Source organism: Vanacampus margaritifer, chromosome 5, assembly GCF_051991255.1.
Source record: "Vanacampus margaritifer isolate UIUO_Vmar chromosome 5, RoL_Vmar_1.0, whole genome shotgun sequence".
Taxonomy (NCBI): Eukaryota; Metazoa; Chordata; class Actinopteri; order Syngnathiformes; family Syngnathidae; genus Vanacampus; species Vanacampus margaritifer.
The window spans coordinates 27585210-27602476 of record NC_135436.1 but is presented as its reverse complement, the minus strand read 5'-3'; the positions used below and the strand labels follow the sequence as shown (position 1 = coordinate 27602476).

Below are 17267 nucleotides of genomic sequence, written 5' to 3'. Positions count from 1 at the left end.
TAACCGGGATGATTGTCACGTTGCAGTTATTTGTGTCCCCTAACCCTTTAGAGCAGCAAACCAGGGCCTACCCTAATCTGTGCACATCTGTCCGTTCTCCTCGCGAGCAAAAATAATCTAATTCTCTCGTCTTGCTTCCTTGTCTGTTGTTTCTGAAATGTTCTATGTTGGCTGAACCTGACAGTTTAGATGAGGTTTATATTTGTGTGTGTGCAAAATCAGCAGCATGCGTTCTGACAAGAATGAGGCAGCAAACGTCACATGAGTTACAATTACCTGTACGTGGGCGACGGGTTCCCTCGCGCCTCGCAGTGCATCACCACTTTGTTGTCGCCGCCGGCCAACGGGAAAATCACATCATCGGGCTCCTGGAGGAAAATCGGCCCGAACTCTTCGCTCTCTGCGCAAAAGAGACGTGAAGAAATGAAAAGAGAGAGAAAAAAGGGAAGCTAAATTGCCATTATCACTACAGGAGGTCCGCTCGCTTCTAGCATTTGTTTACTTGAGCACGTCTCCAAACCGGGAGTCTATAAAAGCAAACATGCAACCTGTGAAGGGATCATAAAGGAAATCTGATTTTCGTAACCCAGAAGAGCAATTTGCTGTGCTGCAAACATAAACCCTGGTAAAATAAATAGATATTCAAAGTCAAATCTGAGAAATTTGCATCCTTCTTTATTTTTGATGCATCGTTTGGACTCAAAGGTGGCCCAAATGTTTTATTTCGGAAACACACACCTGTGGACAAGTAATAGTGGTAGTAAAGCAAATCTTGATGATGGAGACGGTGGTACTTGTAGAAGAAGCAGTAGTTGAGTACTAGTATCGGTCGTGGTAGCGATAGTCAGGGCCCGCTCTTTATTTGCCACTGACGAGAATTCTCGTCATGTAAAATGATGACATGCTTCCAGCGACGGGAATTCTCGTCAATTGTTGTTGTTGTTGTTGGGGGTTTTTTTGAGGGGGGGGGAGGGGTAATTGGCGGAATTAAAATAAATAAATAAATAACTACAGCCAGCAAATGGCAGCATTGTATCTTTTTTGGATGAGATGACGCAGTAAGTTAAATGACATAACAACATGGCGGATCTTACAACGTTTTCAGCTGAAGGCGCCATATTGTATTTAAAAAGAAAAATTACGACTGTGGCTCATCGTAGCCGCCAGAGCTGGACTGGCACAAAAATAAATAAATAAATAAATTGGACCTGGCGTTTTGATTTAGGCGCACCGGCCCGTTGTGGCCCGGCCCAGCCAGACTCCTGCCTAACATGTGGTTCTGCACTGATGTTTATTGAATACGTTTCAGTTTGTGATCTCTATTCAAACTGGATTACCGTACAAGTGCCTCTAAATTGTGGGCCAGTCTCGGGGGGAAATGAAGGAAAATAATAATTAAAGGGTCACCAAGCAAAAAAGTCAATGTCAGTAATATAATAATATAACAAGATAATAATAGCTATAAAATATCCGGTTGAAAATGATTAGGAAGCTGCGATCAAAGTTTCAAGCTCTCATCATCACCTTTCAACAAGTAAGCATTCCCAACACTGATCTTCCAACTTTTCAGACACTGAAGAATCCTGTTTATTTGACTCAGTGGACAAGAAGAAAAATAATTGCGCGTTCAGCACAAAAAGCACAAAACTGCATTCCTTCTGACTGGTCAACCAATTCCCAAGTGATTATTTGTCAGCAGTCGGCTATCGATTTGAACTGAAATCAAATTCAAGATACTGCAGGTATTCAAACGTCAGGTCAAGTTCTGCTGTGGTCCGCCAGCATTTTTTCCTCCTCCTCCTTGCGTGGCTGCAGTTTGTGGTGAATGTATGCGTCCGCACCCGTCTATCCCCCCCTGGAGATGCATAAAACGTTTGCTTTTTCCCATTCCGAGCACAATTCACATCAAAATAAGAGCATCCGGTGACGAAGCAGCCACTTGAGACGGCCGAGCGACCGTGTTTGCATTTAAAAACTGTCAGATTTTTTCTGTTTGTTTTCTCCCCCTCCACTGATCTGTTTGCAGAATCAACAGAAAGCAGACAAGCTTTTTTTATTTGTCCGCCTGGAAAATGGTCGCTCGAGCGCTCGTCCTGCAAATAGTCAGCGGCACCCTGACAGGTATTTACTGATGATAACAAACGCTTGAAGCAAGCACAGCCAATACAATAACATTGCAATCGTCCTTAATCTCGGCCTTATTTTTGCGTCAGAGATCTACATCTAAAATGAAAAGGAAACAGACGTTCCATTAGGTACACTCATCCATTAGGCCCAATCCTGTGGGATCCGATACTAGTGCAATATGGAAAATTCCATGACAAGACAATCATGATCACGTTGGTCTGGACTTTTTTTTTTTTTTTTAAATAGAGTCTACTATCGATTAATCGATTCCTCACCCCCGATCCCCCCCTAATTTTTTATTTTTATTTTTTTTTAAATAAATTATTTATTTGTTTTGAACGGGAGCTGAATTTAGTGGCTATAAATACTCATTGTTCCTCATTTACTCGACATATTACACAAACACCAACAAAAATTAACCTATGCTTAACGATTAACGCGATTAGCATTAGCCCGGTATAAATTCAAATCACTTATTGTACTTTTCCTGAAAATCACTTCCTAGTCCAACATGTGAAAAATCCAATTTGATCAAAATAGCAAATGGAGTAAAAAAAAAAAAAAAACAAACACCAACAAAATTAGCCTATGCTAACCAATTAACAATCGCGATTAGCATTATTAGCACCAATTTGATTAAAAAAAAAAAAGTAAATGGAGTTAAAAAAATAAACTTTTTTTTTTTTTTTAAAAATTGGGAAGGGGACGATAAATTAATTGATGGAATAATCGATACGCGACTCGATTTTTTTAAAAGTAGTTAATGACAGCACTAGTTTTGTTACAAACATCAGACATGTAGTGATGCTAATTTTCTTCCTTAAAGAGACCACAAACAAACCCTAAATGTTTTGGCAATAAGTGTCTGAGCGGCAACACGAAATATTGGTTCCGTCAACTTCCAGGTGCCGCAAATATGTTTTTAAAAATTATTAAAATAACTTTGGCGCACGCATTTTTTGCGTCGACCAATTTTTGTCGTCACCCAAACCGACTTGGTCGACTTTTTTTCTCAGTCCTAATCCCCGATATCGAGGGAAAAAATATGAATATTATCTTTTCAAATCGATCAGCAAATGAAAACCCTCTCAAGGACCCCCAAACTACGTCTCGCAGATCCCGTCTTGAGAACCCGTGCTTTTACTGTACCTCCCGAATGGATAATTGGACTCACGAGACATGCGACTCATTTCCAATTTTACGTCACGGCCGACTGTCACTCAACGCAGCGTGAAATCACCAGACGCCCTTAAAAGGTACATGACGGCATGTCGGGAAAAAAAAATCACGGCGGTCAAAAGAGCGGGGATAAAAAATCATGAGGAGAGGACGTTATCGGCGACTTCCGTCTGCTTTTATGCAGACGCTTGACATTTCCGTTAATTAAGCACTCCAGACGCAACGAGTATGATGCCATTAATTCGGCATTAATGGATCGATGTGTCATTATAGCCGCTCTAAATGAATTACTACGGCAGACGGGGAGATTTATGACAAAGTGCTTCCGGGCCCTGCTCGGACCGGCGCTGACAAAAATATCCGTCATCTGGGCGGTTGTCGCGCTGACAAGCGGCGGCGGCGGCGGCGCTGAGAAGGCTGCAGCTTGATGGATGAGAGGGATTCAAATCCAGATCTTGGCGGCCAGACCGCGAAGTTGGAGATAAGATGGCGGCAATGGTGCCAACTCAAAGGGATTGGGGCGCCAAGATGACAACTTCCTGTTTGCGATGGTGAGCCATTGTGACGGAATGTCCAAAGTTGGGAAACATTTCACACTTAACTCTTTGACTGCCAGACGTTTTCAGAAAAGGGATGCCGTGGGTGCCAGCCGATTTAAGCATTTTTGACTGATCTTTCAAGGTCCACAGAAAATTATGTGTTTGGACTATGGAAACACACATACTACCAAATGAAAGATTGGACTCTCATCTTTCATCAGAAAAAAAAGTTTGTTTCTACCTTATTCCATTTTTCAGTAATCAACAATAGAAAATGGTTAGTTTCACCTCTTTTTTGAAAAAAAAACGTCTTTTAACGTCTTTGGCACTCCTCCATAGGATTTTACTAAACGTTGTTTAACGTTTTTGGCAGTCAAAGAGTTAATAAAAGAAGATGAAATGTAATGTGCTTATTGGTAGCTTATGTTACACAACAGTAAAGACGCCATCACTCTAAGTTAAGAGCCATTTTAGGTCAATTAAATAAGCAAAAATCTGTCTGGAGCTGCAAAACATTTGAAGGTTTTGATGAAGGAAACGGTGTGTTAGTGTTAGAGCTAATTGGTGCTGCACCAGAACAGAAAAATATGCAGCATCCAATACGTAGGCATTCATTTTCTTCTATTTTTTGTTGTTGTCATTTCTCATATTTCGTTTTTCATACATTTTTAGACTTTTCTGCTTATTTGTCAAAGTTCTGACCTTTTTGACAATTTTTTGAACATTTTCTGGTTATTTTTTTGGCCTTTTATGCTATCAATTTTTTTACATGTTTGGCAATTTCAGGTACGTTTTATGAGAATTTTCGGGATTTCTTATTATTATTTTTGATCATTTTATAGTTTTCTTTCCTGCCTTAAAAAAAAAAAATTCTGACCTTTTTGGTAATTCCAAAGGCATTTTATGGTAATTATTTCCGCCTTTCATCATTTGTTTTTGGACTTTTCATGGTTACTTTTTGAATGTTTGCTTTTCTGCCTTATTTATTCAATTCTCTGACATTTTTGGTAATTTCATGGACATGTTATGGTATTTTTCTTCTTCTCTTCCTTTTTGGACATTTTATGGTCAATTTTTGGACAATATTAGTTTTTTTTTTTAACTTTTAAATCTACCTTTCGTCTCCTATTTCTGACAACTTAGAAAATTTGAGTGGCATTTTTTAAATCTTTAATTATTTATTTTTTTAAATCTAAAACATGAATTATTTTAAAGAAAATGTTATCTAAAAAATCAAAATAAATATTTTCTCACATGTCCCTCTTGTTTAAACATTCTCAAAATAGGTCCATTTCTGTAAAAAAAAATTTTGACCTTTTTGGTAATTCCAAAGGCATTTTATGGTCATTTTTTCCGCCTTTCGTCATTTGTTTTTGGACTTTTCATGGTTACTTTTTGAATGTTTGCTTTTCTGCCTTATTTATTCAATTCTCTGACATTTTTGGTAATTTCATGGACATGTTATGGTATTTTTCTTCTTCTCTTCCTTTTTGGACATTTTATGGTCAATTTTTGAACAATATTAGGTGTTTTTTTTTTTTTTTTTACTTTTAAATCTACCTTTCGTCTCCTATTTCTGACAACTTAGAAAATTTGAGTGGCATTTTTTAAATCTTTAATTATTTATTTTTTTAAATCTAAAACATGAATTATTTTAAAGAAAAGGTTATCTAAAAAAATCAAAATAAATATTTTTCTCACATGTCCCTCTTGTTTAAACATTCTCAAAATAGGTACATTACTGTATTTTTTTTTTAAAAAAATTAGAAAATTTGAGTGGCATTTTTTAAATCTTTAATTATTTATTTTTTAAAATCTAAAACATGAATTATTTTAAAGAAAAGGTTATCTAAAAAATCAAAATAAATATGAAAAAAATATAAATTTGACATTTTCTCACATGTCTCTCTTGTTTAAACATTCTCAAAATAGGTACAATTTGTAAAAATAAAAAAAAATTCAAAAAAAAATTCCAAAAACAGCGAGGCGGCGGAAAGTGAACTGCGTTATAACAAGGGATCACTGAACCTTAATTTTTTAGAGATCCACAGGGAGCCACATGTACTGTAGCTAACGCAAAAGACAGTTAACAGACGGCCAGCTAAAAATCCTAATTTGCTCCTTTCCACGTCACTCAATAGGCCAGCACACATTCAACGTCATAGATACTACAGTGTAGATACTACGTGAGGACGGCATCCCCAAGTGGACAAAAATAATACCTGCAACTCACATGCAAATTCTACTATATGCATGAAGCTTTCAAATGAAACCACTGATCTCGTACCTTCACTTCTGTAGTCCTCGTGAGAGCCGAGGAGGCTGAGCGCCGGATGCGGGTGATTGGCGAAGACGGGCCAGTCGGGCGACGGCGATAGCCCGCCGCCGTGCTGTTGTCGGTTTCGTCCGCGGGGGTTGAGCAGCGATGACGAGCTGTCCGCTTTCATCCGGAGCACGGCGGCGTACGAGATGGGCCGCGCCGCCACCGCCCCTGACAAGTCTGCCACAAAGAAAGAAAAAAAAAAAGTCAATCGGTGCTCATTTACAAACAAAATGCAATATTACAGTTTGTCATCAAGCTTTTACCATTTAAAAAAAACAAAACAAAATTATACCAAAAAAATAATCATATTAAATATACCAGTAAATAAATGTAATAAAAATTTAAAACAACAAAACAAGAATAAATACAATAAATAATATATATTTGGACACAATTTTGTTTATTAAACACATGTATCTTAAATCTATATAACAATAGAAAAAAAAATAAAATACACAAATACACAATACAGTAAAATGAGATGCATAAATAAAAAAAATATTAGTTAAATGTGTTTATTCTTATTATAATCTTAAACACAAACTACAAGGAGTTTAGTGATTTGCGTGTAAACATGCAGTACATAAACAAGGAAGAAGAAATAAAAATGTCGATAAATGCAAATTAGCACATTTCAATTTATTGAGTTTTTTGTTTGAATACACTACTACACCATTTACAAAAATAAGCAAATAAATAAATCTAAGTAAATACATTACTATGCAATGAATTTTGCAGGGCATCCAAATTTCATTAAAAAAAAAAAATATATATATATATATATATATATAGTTTTTTTTCCGTAACAAAAAGCATGTTAGAGAGTGAGAAATATAAATATAAATTAACTTAATTATGAATAAAATTATTTAAAATTACATTTTTTTTTTTTACATAATATTTTTCAGCACAAATTGCAGTGAGGAGAAGAGAAGTTTAAACATTTTAAATATATTAACTCATTTATACCAAAATGAATTCAATTGTATTTTTTATTTTTTTTTTTTTAAATTTTGTTTGATATAATATTCTCCAGTACAAACTTGTCGTATCCTGTGTAAATAGTACATATATTTGATGAAAAATAAAAATGGTAAATTAACATTCACTTTAAATTACAACAATGAAACATTATCAAATCACAAGGAAATGTTTTAAATGATAAGTTCTATTGAATAAAACAATTCCAAACACTACAGTAGAATTCATAGTTGAAAAGATTGCCGGCATCTTGTTTGTTCCATTTTAAATAAGTGTGCAATTAATGCAGAAGCGACACAATCTTCCCTCCCGGTATTTCGTTAAAGTGAAGCTTGAGGTCAAAACCAGCTTTTATGTCCAACATACCACTTCCAAGCATCGTCATCATCAAATGGAACATAATGGCAAGCAACACGTTTGACACCTTTTAACGGCGGCACTGAAATCCGTTCCCGAGTGGCACTGTGCCAAACGTGTTGTTTTCGTCACTATAAATATAACAGGAATAACAAACGGCGCCACGTTTAATGCGGCTCGAAGACGAGCTGAAAAGTCACAGATGGCGCCGATGAGCGGCAGAACGCGGAACGCTGCGAGACAAATGCGAGCGGCTCAGAGTCAGGGTGCAGTGAGAGTTGCGGAAGGAGGTTGAGCGGGACGTGATTGGAACGCAACACGACCCAAGAAGTAATCTAAGGAGCCTCGGGGAGGATTCGGCTAAGAACAAAACAGAGCATGTGATTACTGCCTTACATGGATTATATGCAACAGACTACACATGGACAGAATACAATCGGATTTAGACGAATAAATGTGACTGATACCATTTTTTTTTTTTTTTTTAAGGCAGATGCAATTCCAATATTTAGCAGAATAAATTTCAGATAACCGATCCATCCGGCAATGAGTTCATTTTTGGTCTTTAATGCTTACAACAATAAAGATATGAATCAAAGCCAGAACATTTGACTGTTTTACGCACAAAAAAAAATACAAAACGGCGGCTTTTTGCCAATTTTAACTCATTCACTGTTATTGATGACAGACGTCAAAAATTCATGTGAACTATTTCTATTAGTTTAACTTTTTTTTCATTTTATTTAATTTTTTATGTACATTTATAACAGATATAAAATTACCATGTGATTAATTACGATTAAATTCTGCTTTTTTTTCTTTATTTTCTTAAATCAGGCCCGTCAGGCGATTACATTTTTTTTAATTCTAATTAATCACATGATTTCACTTAACTAACGATTAATCACAAATTTTATATCTGTTCTAAATTTACCCCCCAAAAAATTCCTAGGTTTTCATACTCTTGTTAGCAAAAGTGGAAAAAAAATGTTCAACTAATAGAAATAGTTCAAATGAATATATGACGTCTATACCCGTCAATGGCAGTGAATGAGTTAAGGACTCAAGCAGATTTCCCATTTGTTTTAACTCTTTGACTGCCAAAAACGTTAAATAACGTTTACTAAAATCCTATGGAGGAGTGCCAAAGACGTTAAAAGACGTTTTTTTTTTTTTTTTCAAAACAGAGGTGGAACTAACCATTTTCTATTGTTGATTACTCAAAAACGGAATAAGGTAGAAACAAACTTTTTTTTCTGATGAAAGATGAGAGTCCAATCTTTCAATTGGTAGTATGTGTGTTTCCATAGTCCAAACACATCATTTTCTGTGGACCTTGAAAGATCAGTCAAAAATGCTTTAATCGGCTGGCACCCACAGCATCCCTTTTCTGAAAACGTCTGGCAGTCAAAGAGTTAATCAACTGACAGACTCACAAGACAGCAAAGAAAACTTGGCTTTTGTATTTGTCGATGATTTGCTCTTACATTTTTACGCTTTGACGTCTACGCGTGGATTCGATTGCCACTTATTGCACCAACAAGAACGATCCCATTTTTTCTCGGGAAAGACTTGCTTGGAAAAGGTCATTTGCTTTATTCGCAGCAAGAATGGCCGCCCGGGCTAAAGCTTAGTCCTGACAAATAAATCGTACGTGAAAAAAAAAAAAAAAAAAAAAAAGAGAACAGCTTCTGTTGTTGGGCTATTAAAGCCCACGTGCTCTTACTCTTGTGAAGGCTGTTCCCTTCATCTGATAAAAAGCGATGACCCTCGTCGATCCCGTCGATCAGTACCTTTTGAGAAGCGGCGGCAAAGTGGAAAAACGTTGATTGCGTTATAAAAGCGCGCACCAGATTCATTTTGTGGCCATTGTTGACGAGAGTAGGACTTAACGCCGCCATTATGTTAACATAATTGTCAATTATATGAGCCTGGTTATCATATAACCAGCGGTTCAAAGCAATCAAGTACAACTACTTTTTTTTTTTAATATTTGGAAACAGATACTTGAACTTTCTACTTTTCAATTTGTTAAACTAGGATTGTTACAATTATCAACCTTCGGAGATAACGACACAACAGGAAGTGACCTGTTTTCAACAGGAAGTGACCCGATTTCAACAGGAAGTCACCCAGACGTGACCTGATTTCAACAGGAAGTGACCAGGGTGTAGCCTGATTTCAACAGGAAGTGACCCGGAAGTGGCCTAATGTCAACCGAAAGTGACCTGATTTCAACAGGAAGTGACCTGATTTCAACAGGAAGTCACTCAGATGTGACCCGAATTCAACAGGAAGTGACCAGGGCGTAACCTGATTTCAACAGGAAGTAACCTGATTTCAACAGGAAGTCACCCAGACGTGACTTGAATTCAACAGGAAGTGACCAGGGCGTAACCTGATTTCAACAGGAAGTGACCCAGAAGTGGCCTAATGTCAACCGAAAGTAACCTGATTTCAACAGGAAGTAACCTGATTTCAACAGGAAGTCACACAGACGTGACCTGAATTCAACAGGAAGTGACCAGGGCGTAACCTGATTTCAACAGGAAGTGACCCAGAAGTGGCCTAATGTCAACCGAAAGTAACCTGATTTCAACAGGAAGTAACCTGATTTCAACAGGAAGTTACACGGAAGTGGCCTAATGTCAACCCGAAAGCGACCTGATTTCAACAGGAAAGAAACTAGAGACTAAAGAAACCCAAGTACGTTTACACTTATGATTAGCACATTTAGCATGTTTTGCTAGTCAATTGACAAGTTAAGCAACATATTGTGATAGCGTGTTTCGCTGGGACTGTCTTGACGTTGGGCATTGTGACATTGTGTCCTGAATCTTGGCAGAGTTTGCCAGTAACGTTATTTTGTCCCATTTTTTTTTTTTTTCACAGTTGTCATAGAGATTCATACGACGAATCTAACTACGACTAACAAGCAAGTTGTGGGCATACCAGATCTACTTCCTGTTTCCGTGTCTTAAGAATCATAGGATATGTAAAACTTGGATAATGGTGAGTGCGCTGTTGAACTGTCACCCAAGATAGCATTTAGCATTAGCTATAGCAATAACACAACCACCGGTCACCACATTGACTAGCGATTCCTTGTGAGAATTTATTGTATATTTGATTTTATTGGTCTTTCATTTTGAAAATGTGGTCACCCTAAGATAAATAAGTGACAACAAATTTTCTGTCACCTTTGTAGTCAGCTTCAGTATCTAATATAAACTCGAACCTATTAAGTGTAGCACGTGATCACGTTTCCACCTCCGGATATAACGCACAACAACGTGCACCCTATAAGGTCAGCATTAGCCAAACCACACCAAAGCGTCTTGCGGCGCTGCGCTCGGCATGCAAATGAGCCGCAACGGCGAGAGGTGAGGCTAAGGCGAGATGGCACGTCGGGGAGACCCGGGGACAAGATTGGCGGGAATGTCACACAGTGGCCCCCGACTTGTGGCGGCACCACCAGACTCGGGAGCCAAGAATTAATGGGAATAATGTACAGTAAGTACGTGAGAAGCCGGCGGGGGCCCGAGCAGACGAGAATGATTAGTCGACGGAGCGTGAGATTAATGAAGACCTTCACGGGGGAGATTCTATTGACTGAGGCTGATTAGGCTGGAGTACATTTATTCAGTGAAATATCCTCCACAGAGTCGACGGCCGTGAATCATTTTCGTTTTCATCTCAGCTGCTCGGCTGCTAAAATCTTTTAACTTGATCCTCCGGCTTGGTTAAAGGTTGCCCCGGTAACAAGTGACAGATCTTTTATTTTGCAGCCGGGCTTCATGAGGTCGAGCAAAACACACACGTGGGAATTTACAGCGAAGACAAGGAGACGATGTGATAATCACATGAGCAAAAACCTCACGACAGAATCTTTGTAAGTAGTCGCTCTTACTTTGTTTTAATAAACGTGTTAGCAAAGAGTGACAAGGCAAAAAGTTGTTCGCACTTACTTTGTTCGAACGGAAGTAGATAGCGCCTACTTTGTTTTTACAAACAGTGACAAAAACAAGACTGTCATGGCCCAAGTCAATCGCCATTACTTTGTAAAAACCTTCATATACAATAGAATATGTCAGTACAATACATGTTTTAAGAGAGAAATTAAATATCATTATTTAGTAGAAAAAAACATAAAAATCTATTGGCCTTACTTTGTTTTAAGCCCTAAAGCAAAGATCACATGACGGAAAGCACAAAAGTAGATCATTCAAACTTTGTTTAAAAAAAAAAAAAAAAAAAAAGTAAAGAGAACCGATGAAAAAAAGTCACTCGCAGATAGATGAGCTAAGACTCACAAATCAGTGAACAAAAAAATTCAATCTCTTAACTTTGATTCCGGCCTAGACCAATTTGCAAAGACTCGCAAGACAGCAAAGACAAAAGTCGATCGCCCTTACTTTGTTTTAATAATCCAATTGTCAAAGACTCAGGAACCACCAAAAAAAAGATGCCGACCGGCCTTACTTTGTTGTAATACACTGACTTGCAAAAGACAAAAGTCCATCTCCCTTACAGATAAACAAAGACAAAAGTCGACTGCCTTTATTTTGTTTTGATTAACAGGACCACAAGACAAAGACAAAATCCGATCACTCTTCCTGAACACAGAGACGGATTTTTCTGGAACTTTGCCATCCCTCCCGGTTCATACTGGTGTCCGTGTTTAATAGGATGTGAGCCTACAAACGTTTTCAGCGGTGATATTAGGCATTTGCATATTCATATATTCTGAATATTTGATGAAGAGATAGGATATGTTTTAAGGCTTTCAATGTAGAATTAGTTTCTGCATGTTAGACCAACATGGCAGCACCTGCCGTAGTATTTGGTTCATGTCCGCATCATTCTCTAATTGGCTGCAGGCTGTGTGGGGCTCATGAAAACATCCTTTTAACCAACACTGGCATCGGCGCACACACACACACTCCAAAAAAATGTCAAATTCTGAATCCAAAGCTGATTTTATTTCCTGGGCTCAAGTTGTGAGTACAAGGGAGCTCCTGCCAATTGGAGGAAGGCCACCACTCCCCTGATGGTGCAACCAAAAATAGACCCCATCCAGTCAGGATGGTAAAGTGTGGGGAATTGTGACAGATTTTTCATCCTATGCCTCAGGTTAAGCTCATAAAACAAAGAATAATCTCATGACAGCCATTAAAAACACATGTAATAAAGAAACTGCTGTAATATTAACAATGGGCTTAAAACTTGCCCCAGAAAAAAAGAAGAAAAAAAGTTTGGATAATGGTGAGTGCACTGCATTGGCTTGGAGTCAACCAAGATAGCATTTAGCATTAGCGATTGATGCGCTTGTCGGCAGTACAACAATCCATACACCCCGCAAAGATGGACTAGTAATGAAATGAATGAAATTTGGTGAAATTATAACGGCCCACGTTTTCATTTTGAGATAGATAGCTATGATAGCTCTATAAATCGATCTATCTGATAGATAGTGAAAGAGGAATATAATTATTTGTCCTCTTTGCGTGTTCCAAAACTTGAAGACAGATTTAATGTAAGAAAAAACACCTTTGCAAAAATGATTTTAATCTAACAGAGATCTCTGGACATCGTAACAGACTCCAATTCATCACTTAACAGGTGGAATTCAGAGCGCCGAATGTGTCTCTTCCGCGTGTAAAATGGCTTCTTGTAGTTAAAACCGACCGCCTCTCTTTCATTTGTAGACAAAACATACTCTCTGGGTACTTTTCCATGAGCGATGGCAAAAACAGAGTCAGGGGTGCGTGTTCGAAACAGATTCTGTTCTCAAGGACCAAATGTGTTTTCCCACAGAGAAGGAACTTCTAGACCAAATAATATGTCCCAGTTTAAGGTCAAATTATACTGAGTTCAACACTACTTGCTTTACACGTCTATAAAACCTTTCAACATGGTTAATATAAAGAATTAAGATGTTAATAATGTATAACAATGGTTAATATATGAAAATAAAGAATTTAAATGTTAATAATATCTAATGATAGATAGATAGATAGATAGATAGATAGATAGATAGATAGATAGATAGATAGATAGATAGATAGATAGATAGATAGATAGATAGATAGATAGATAGATAGATAGATAGATAGAGCTATCATAGCTATCTGGCTAGCTAGAGCGATCATAGCTATCTATCTAGCTATCATAGCTATCTATCTAGCTAGAGCGATCATGGCTATCTAGCTAGCTATAGCGATCATGGCTATAGCTACAGTTATCATAGCTATCTAGGTAGCTATAGCTATCATGGCTATCTAGCTAGCTATAGCTATCTAGCTACATAAATAGCTAGATAGATAGATAAGATAAGATCAGGATTTTTTTTATATTTCATAAGCTGTAGCTACTTTCGATAACATCAGAAGGATAAAAAATATTGTTTTAAGTTTTTTGTTCATCTTTTGTATCGGACTCCATTCAATTGCACGGGTGCGTGCGCAGTTAAGAGTCTATCAGGGCAATATACTCATTTCATGTGCAGTACATCAAAATCCATCAATTTTCCCAGAGCATATTTGTGGCGAATGACACCTTCGCCCTTGGTCAAAGTGGCCTCATGCATCACCTATGCGGCGCAACGCATCTCAATTCCCTGGAATCCACTTCTTTGAAATGGAGACACCTCCGAGGGACAGCTGAATTATACTTCTACACTCGACACTGTGGTTCAATCAGCATCGCGCCAGAGAAGAAAATGGCCCCGATGTCGCCGCCTCGCCGGCCCACTTTTTAAACATGAGCGAGCCACACTAAAGCCTCCCACCCTCCCTCCCTCGCCGCCGCCGCCGCCGCTGTACACTTGCTTATCTGCAGAAATGGAAAAAGGAGCAGATAGCCGAGAGAGGGAGTCAAATTATAATTCGGAACGGAAAGAACAGAGGCGCGGCTGTCCTCAAAAGTGGGCATCTTTTTCAATGTTCCGCGAGAACAATGGGGCAATAATCCATTACACCAGCCGTCATGTCAAAAGTATCGCCGCGCATAAAAGGCGGAATCACACCCTCGGGGGCGTCTGAAGTGGCACGCCGAGGCCCGCCGAGCCTTTGTGACAGCTGTCGCTGCTAAACTCGGCACAAAAGGCAGCGCTTTACCATTTGAGAGGGCAGGGGTTCGAACACTTTTGGGGTGCAGGGACCCCTTAAAGAGATTTTTTTTTTTTTCAAGGACACCTCATAATCCTACGACGGCGCATCGGGGCCTCGTTTAAATATCTTGCGTTGGCAATTTGAAGCGTTGGGTTCTGCCAGCGACTAAGATGCCTCGTTTTGCAATTGTTAAAATGCATATTTACGTGGACATTTATGTTTCCAAAATTATTATTTACATGTCCATGCATTTTGGTATATTTTGTGCTGCTCTCCGTCATTCACTTGCATTTACCTAAAGTATGCTAGCTTCTGATTGGTTAGTCTTAGTCAACTGATAGAGGATCAGGAAGATTTGTCGCTCTCGCTGCCGTGTATGTCGAGTAAAGTTTAAATTAAGAATGAATCTGTGTCCGTCTTTCCATTTTATGAACAGTGTCCCAATAACCACCAACGAATTCTCACAGACCATAGCTATGCTACGTGTACTTCTCGTAAGTTAGTTTAGTTTTTTTTTGTAGTTTTTTTTTTTTACAACTCTGCCACTTTATAAAGTCGCAAATGTATGATTTTTTTTCACGCAAATTTGCGACTATAAATTGGCAGAAATTTGGGATTTTTTTTTCTCTGAATATTGCCCCCCCCACCCCCCCCCCCCAAAAAAATATTTATACGTGGCCCTGATACGCCTTCGTATCAATGGACGCCTTAAAGAGATTTTTTTTTTTTTTCAAGGACACCTCATAATTCTAATTAATTAAATCAGTTGTCAGTTGCGGGAAAAAGTTGGAATCTTCCAAAAATTTGGTTATGTTTTTCTAAGATAAAGTCGTAATATTCTGAGCCAAAGTCAAAAATTAAAAAGGCGGTATTCTGGATAAGAGATGCAAAATTAATCAGAATGGTGTGATTAAAAAATGCGAATTTTCACTCGCCCAAAAAAAAAAAAAAAAAAAAATCCTTCACTGCCACATTTGCCGAAAACTTGCGACACTTTTCTCCCCCATTTCAGGAAATTGTCACGCTACTTCTGACGGTGGCATCGGAAAGTGACAAAATAGATCCCTGGTTTCATTTTTCTTCAGCCGAGTCGTGTGAGGCGGCCGACAGCGAGACAGATCAATGCGTCCGGGGGCAGACGGGTCTTTAATAAGAAAAAGCACACCAACGCCAACAACCCGTTGACTTGATTCTCTTTCATTGTTTATCAGTCGCTTGTTTTCAGCGCTGCTACCTTAAAGCAAAAATACCATCGATTTTTTTTCTTTCTTTTTTTTTTGCATTTGGTGAAGGTTTGCCAAACGCTAAAACCATCAGGAGTATTTTCAGGCACACTTTGACCGATCACTCTCTCCTCTGTCATAGCTCGTCGTCGATTGATTTTTTTAATGGTATTCAAGATTTTAGCGAAGATCAATCCTGATTTTAATGCTACATGCTTCTGATCGGCAGGGTGCAGGTCAGGCCAAGAATCCTGTTGATTTATTGACGATTTAAGGGGTACGCTGAAATGAGCATACATTGCACATTGGCTGTTGATGGATGGATGAACTTATTTAGTGGATACATGTTCAAAATAAAAAATATATGCAGTATGTACACAGGTGAATCAATGAAATAGAATACGGTGGGAATCTTTATTTTAGTAGACACGACACCCAGTGAAATTGCTCTCATTTTGTGTTATATTTTGATTGTTATTAACTCATTCACTGCCATTGACGGCTATAAACGTCAAAAATTCATTTGAGCTACTAATATTCATTTAATTTTTTTTTCCACTTTTGTTAACAAGAGTATGAAAACTTGGATTTTTTAAATTATACATCTAGAAGAGATATACAATTTGTGATTAATCGTGAGTTAACTAGTGAAGTCATGCGATTAATTACAATAAAAAAATGTTAATTGTCACCCTAATTTTTTTATAATCTTGTCTTTTTTTATTCATTCACTGCCATTGACGGCTATAAACGTCAAAAATTAATTTGAACTATTTATTAGTTTAACATTCCCCCCCACCCCCACTTTTGTTAAAAGTATGAAAACCTAGATTTTTTTATTGTACATTTGAACAGATATACAATTTGTGCTTAATCGTGTTTTAACTAGTGAAGTCATGCGATTAATTACAATTAATTATTTTTAATTGTCTGTCACCCCTAATTTTTAATAATCTTTGTTTTCTTTTATGAATTTATGGCAGTGAATGAGTTAATTTCGATGATTATAGTTTACAGGCAAAAAAAAAAAGACCAAAATGATACGGAAGAGGATTAGGTCCAGTGAAGAGAAAAAAAAAAGATGAGATTAAAGTCAGAATTCTGACTTTTCTGTGAATAAAGTCAGAATTCTTACTTTAATCTCAGAATTCTTACTTTAACCTCAGAATTCTTTTTTTCCCCCTTTAAAGTCAGAATTCTGACTTTTCTGTGAATAAAGTCAGAATTCTCACTTTAACCTCAGAATTCTTTTTTTTTTCCCCCTTTAAAGTCAGAATTCTGAGATTAAAATCTGAGTTCTGATTTTAAAGTCAGAATTGTGAGATTAAAGTCAGAATTCCGACTAAAGTAAGAATTCTGTGATTAAAGTCAAAATTCTCACTCTAAAGTCAGAATTCTGAGAATAAAGCGAAAATCCTGCCAACCC

At 37.7% G+C, this 17267-nt stretch overlaps 1 protein-coding gene across 3 annotated transcripts in view; it reads right to left on the bottom strand.

Moving 5' to 3' along the window:
- Nucleotides 1-17267, bottom strand: part of cntn5 (contactin 5) — a 144819-nt gene that overhangs the window by 76868 nt on the left and 50684 nt on the right. For all 3 annotated transcript variants that reach the window (XM_077566556.1, XM_077566554.1, XM_077566555.1), the window contains 2 exons: nucleotides 6133-6345; nucleotides 277-400 (listed from right to left, as the gene is read on the bottom strand). In XM_077566556.1, the coding sequence (XP_077422682.1) occupies nucleotides 277-400; nucleotides 6133-6345 (337 nt within the window). The remainder of the gene's footprint in view (nucleotides 1-276; nucleotides 401-6132; nucleotides 6346-17267) is intronic.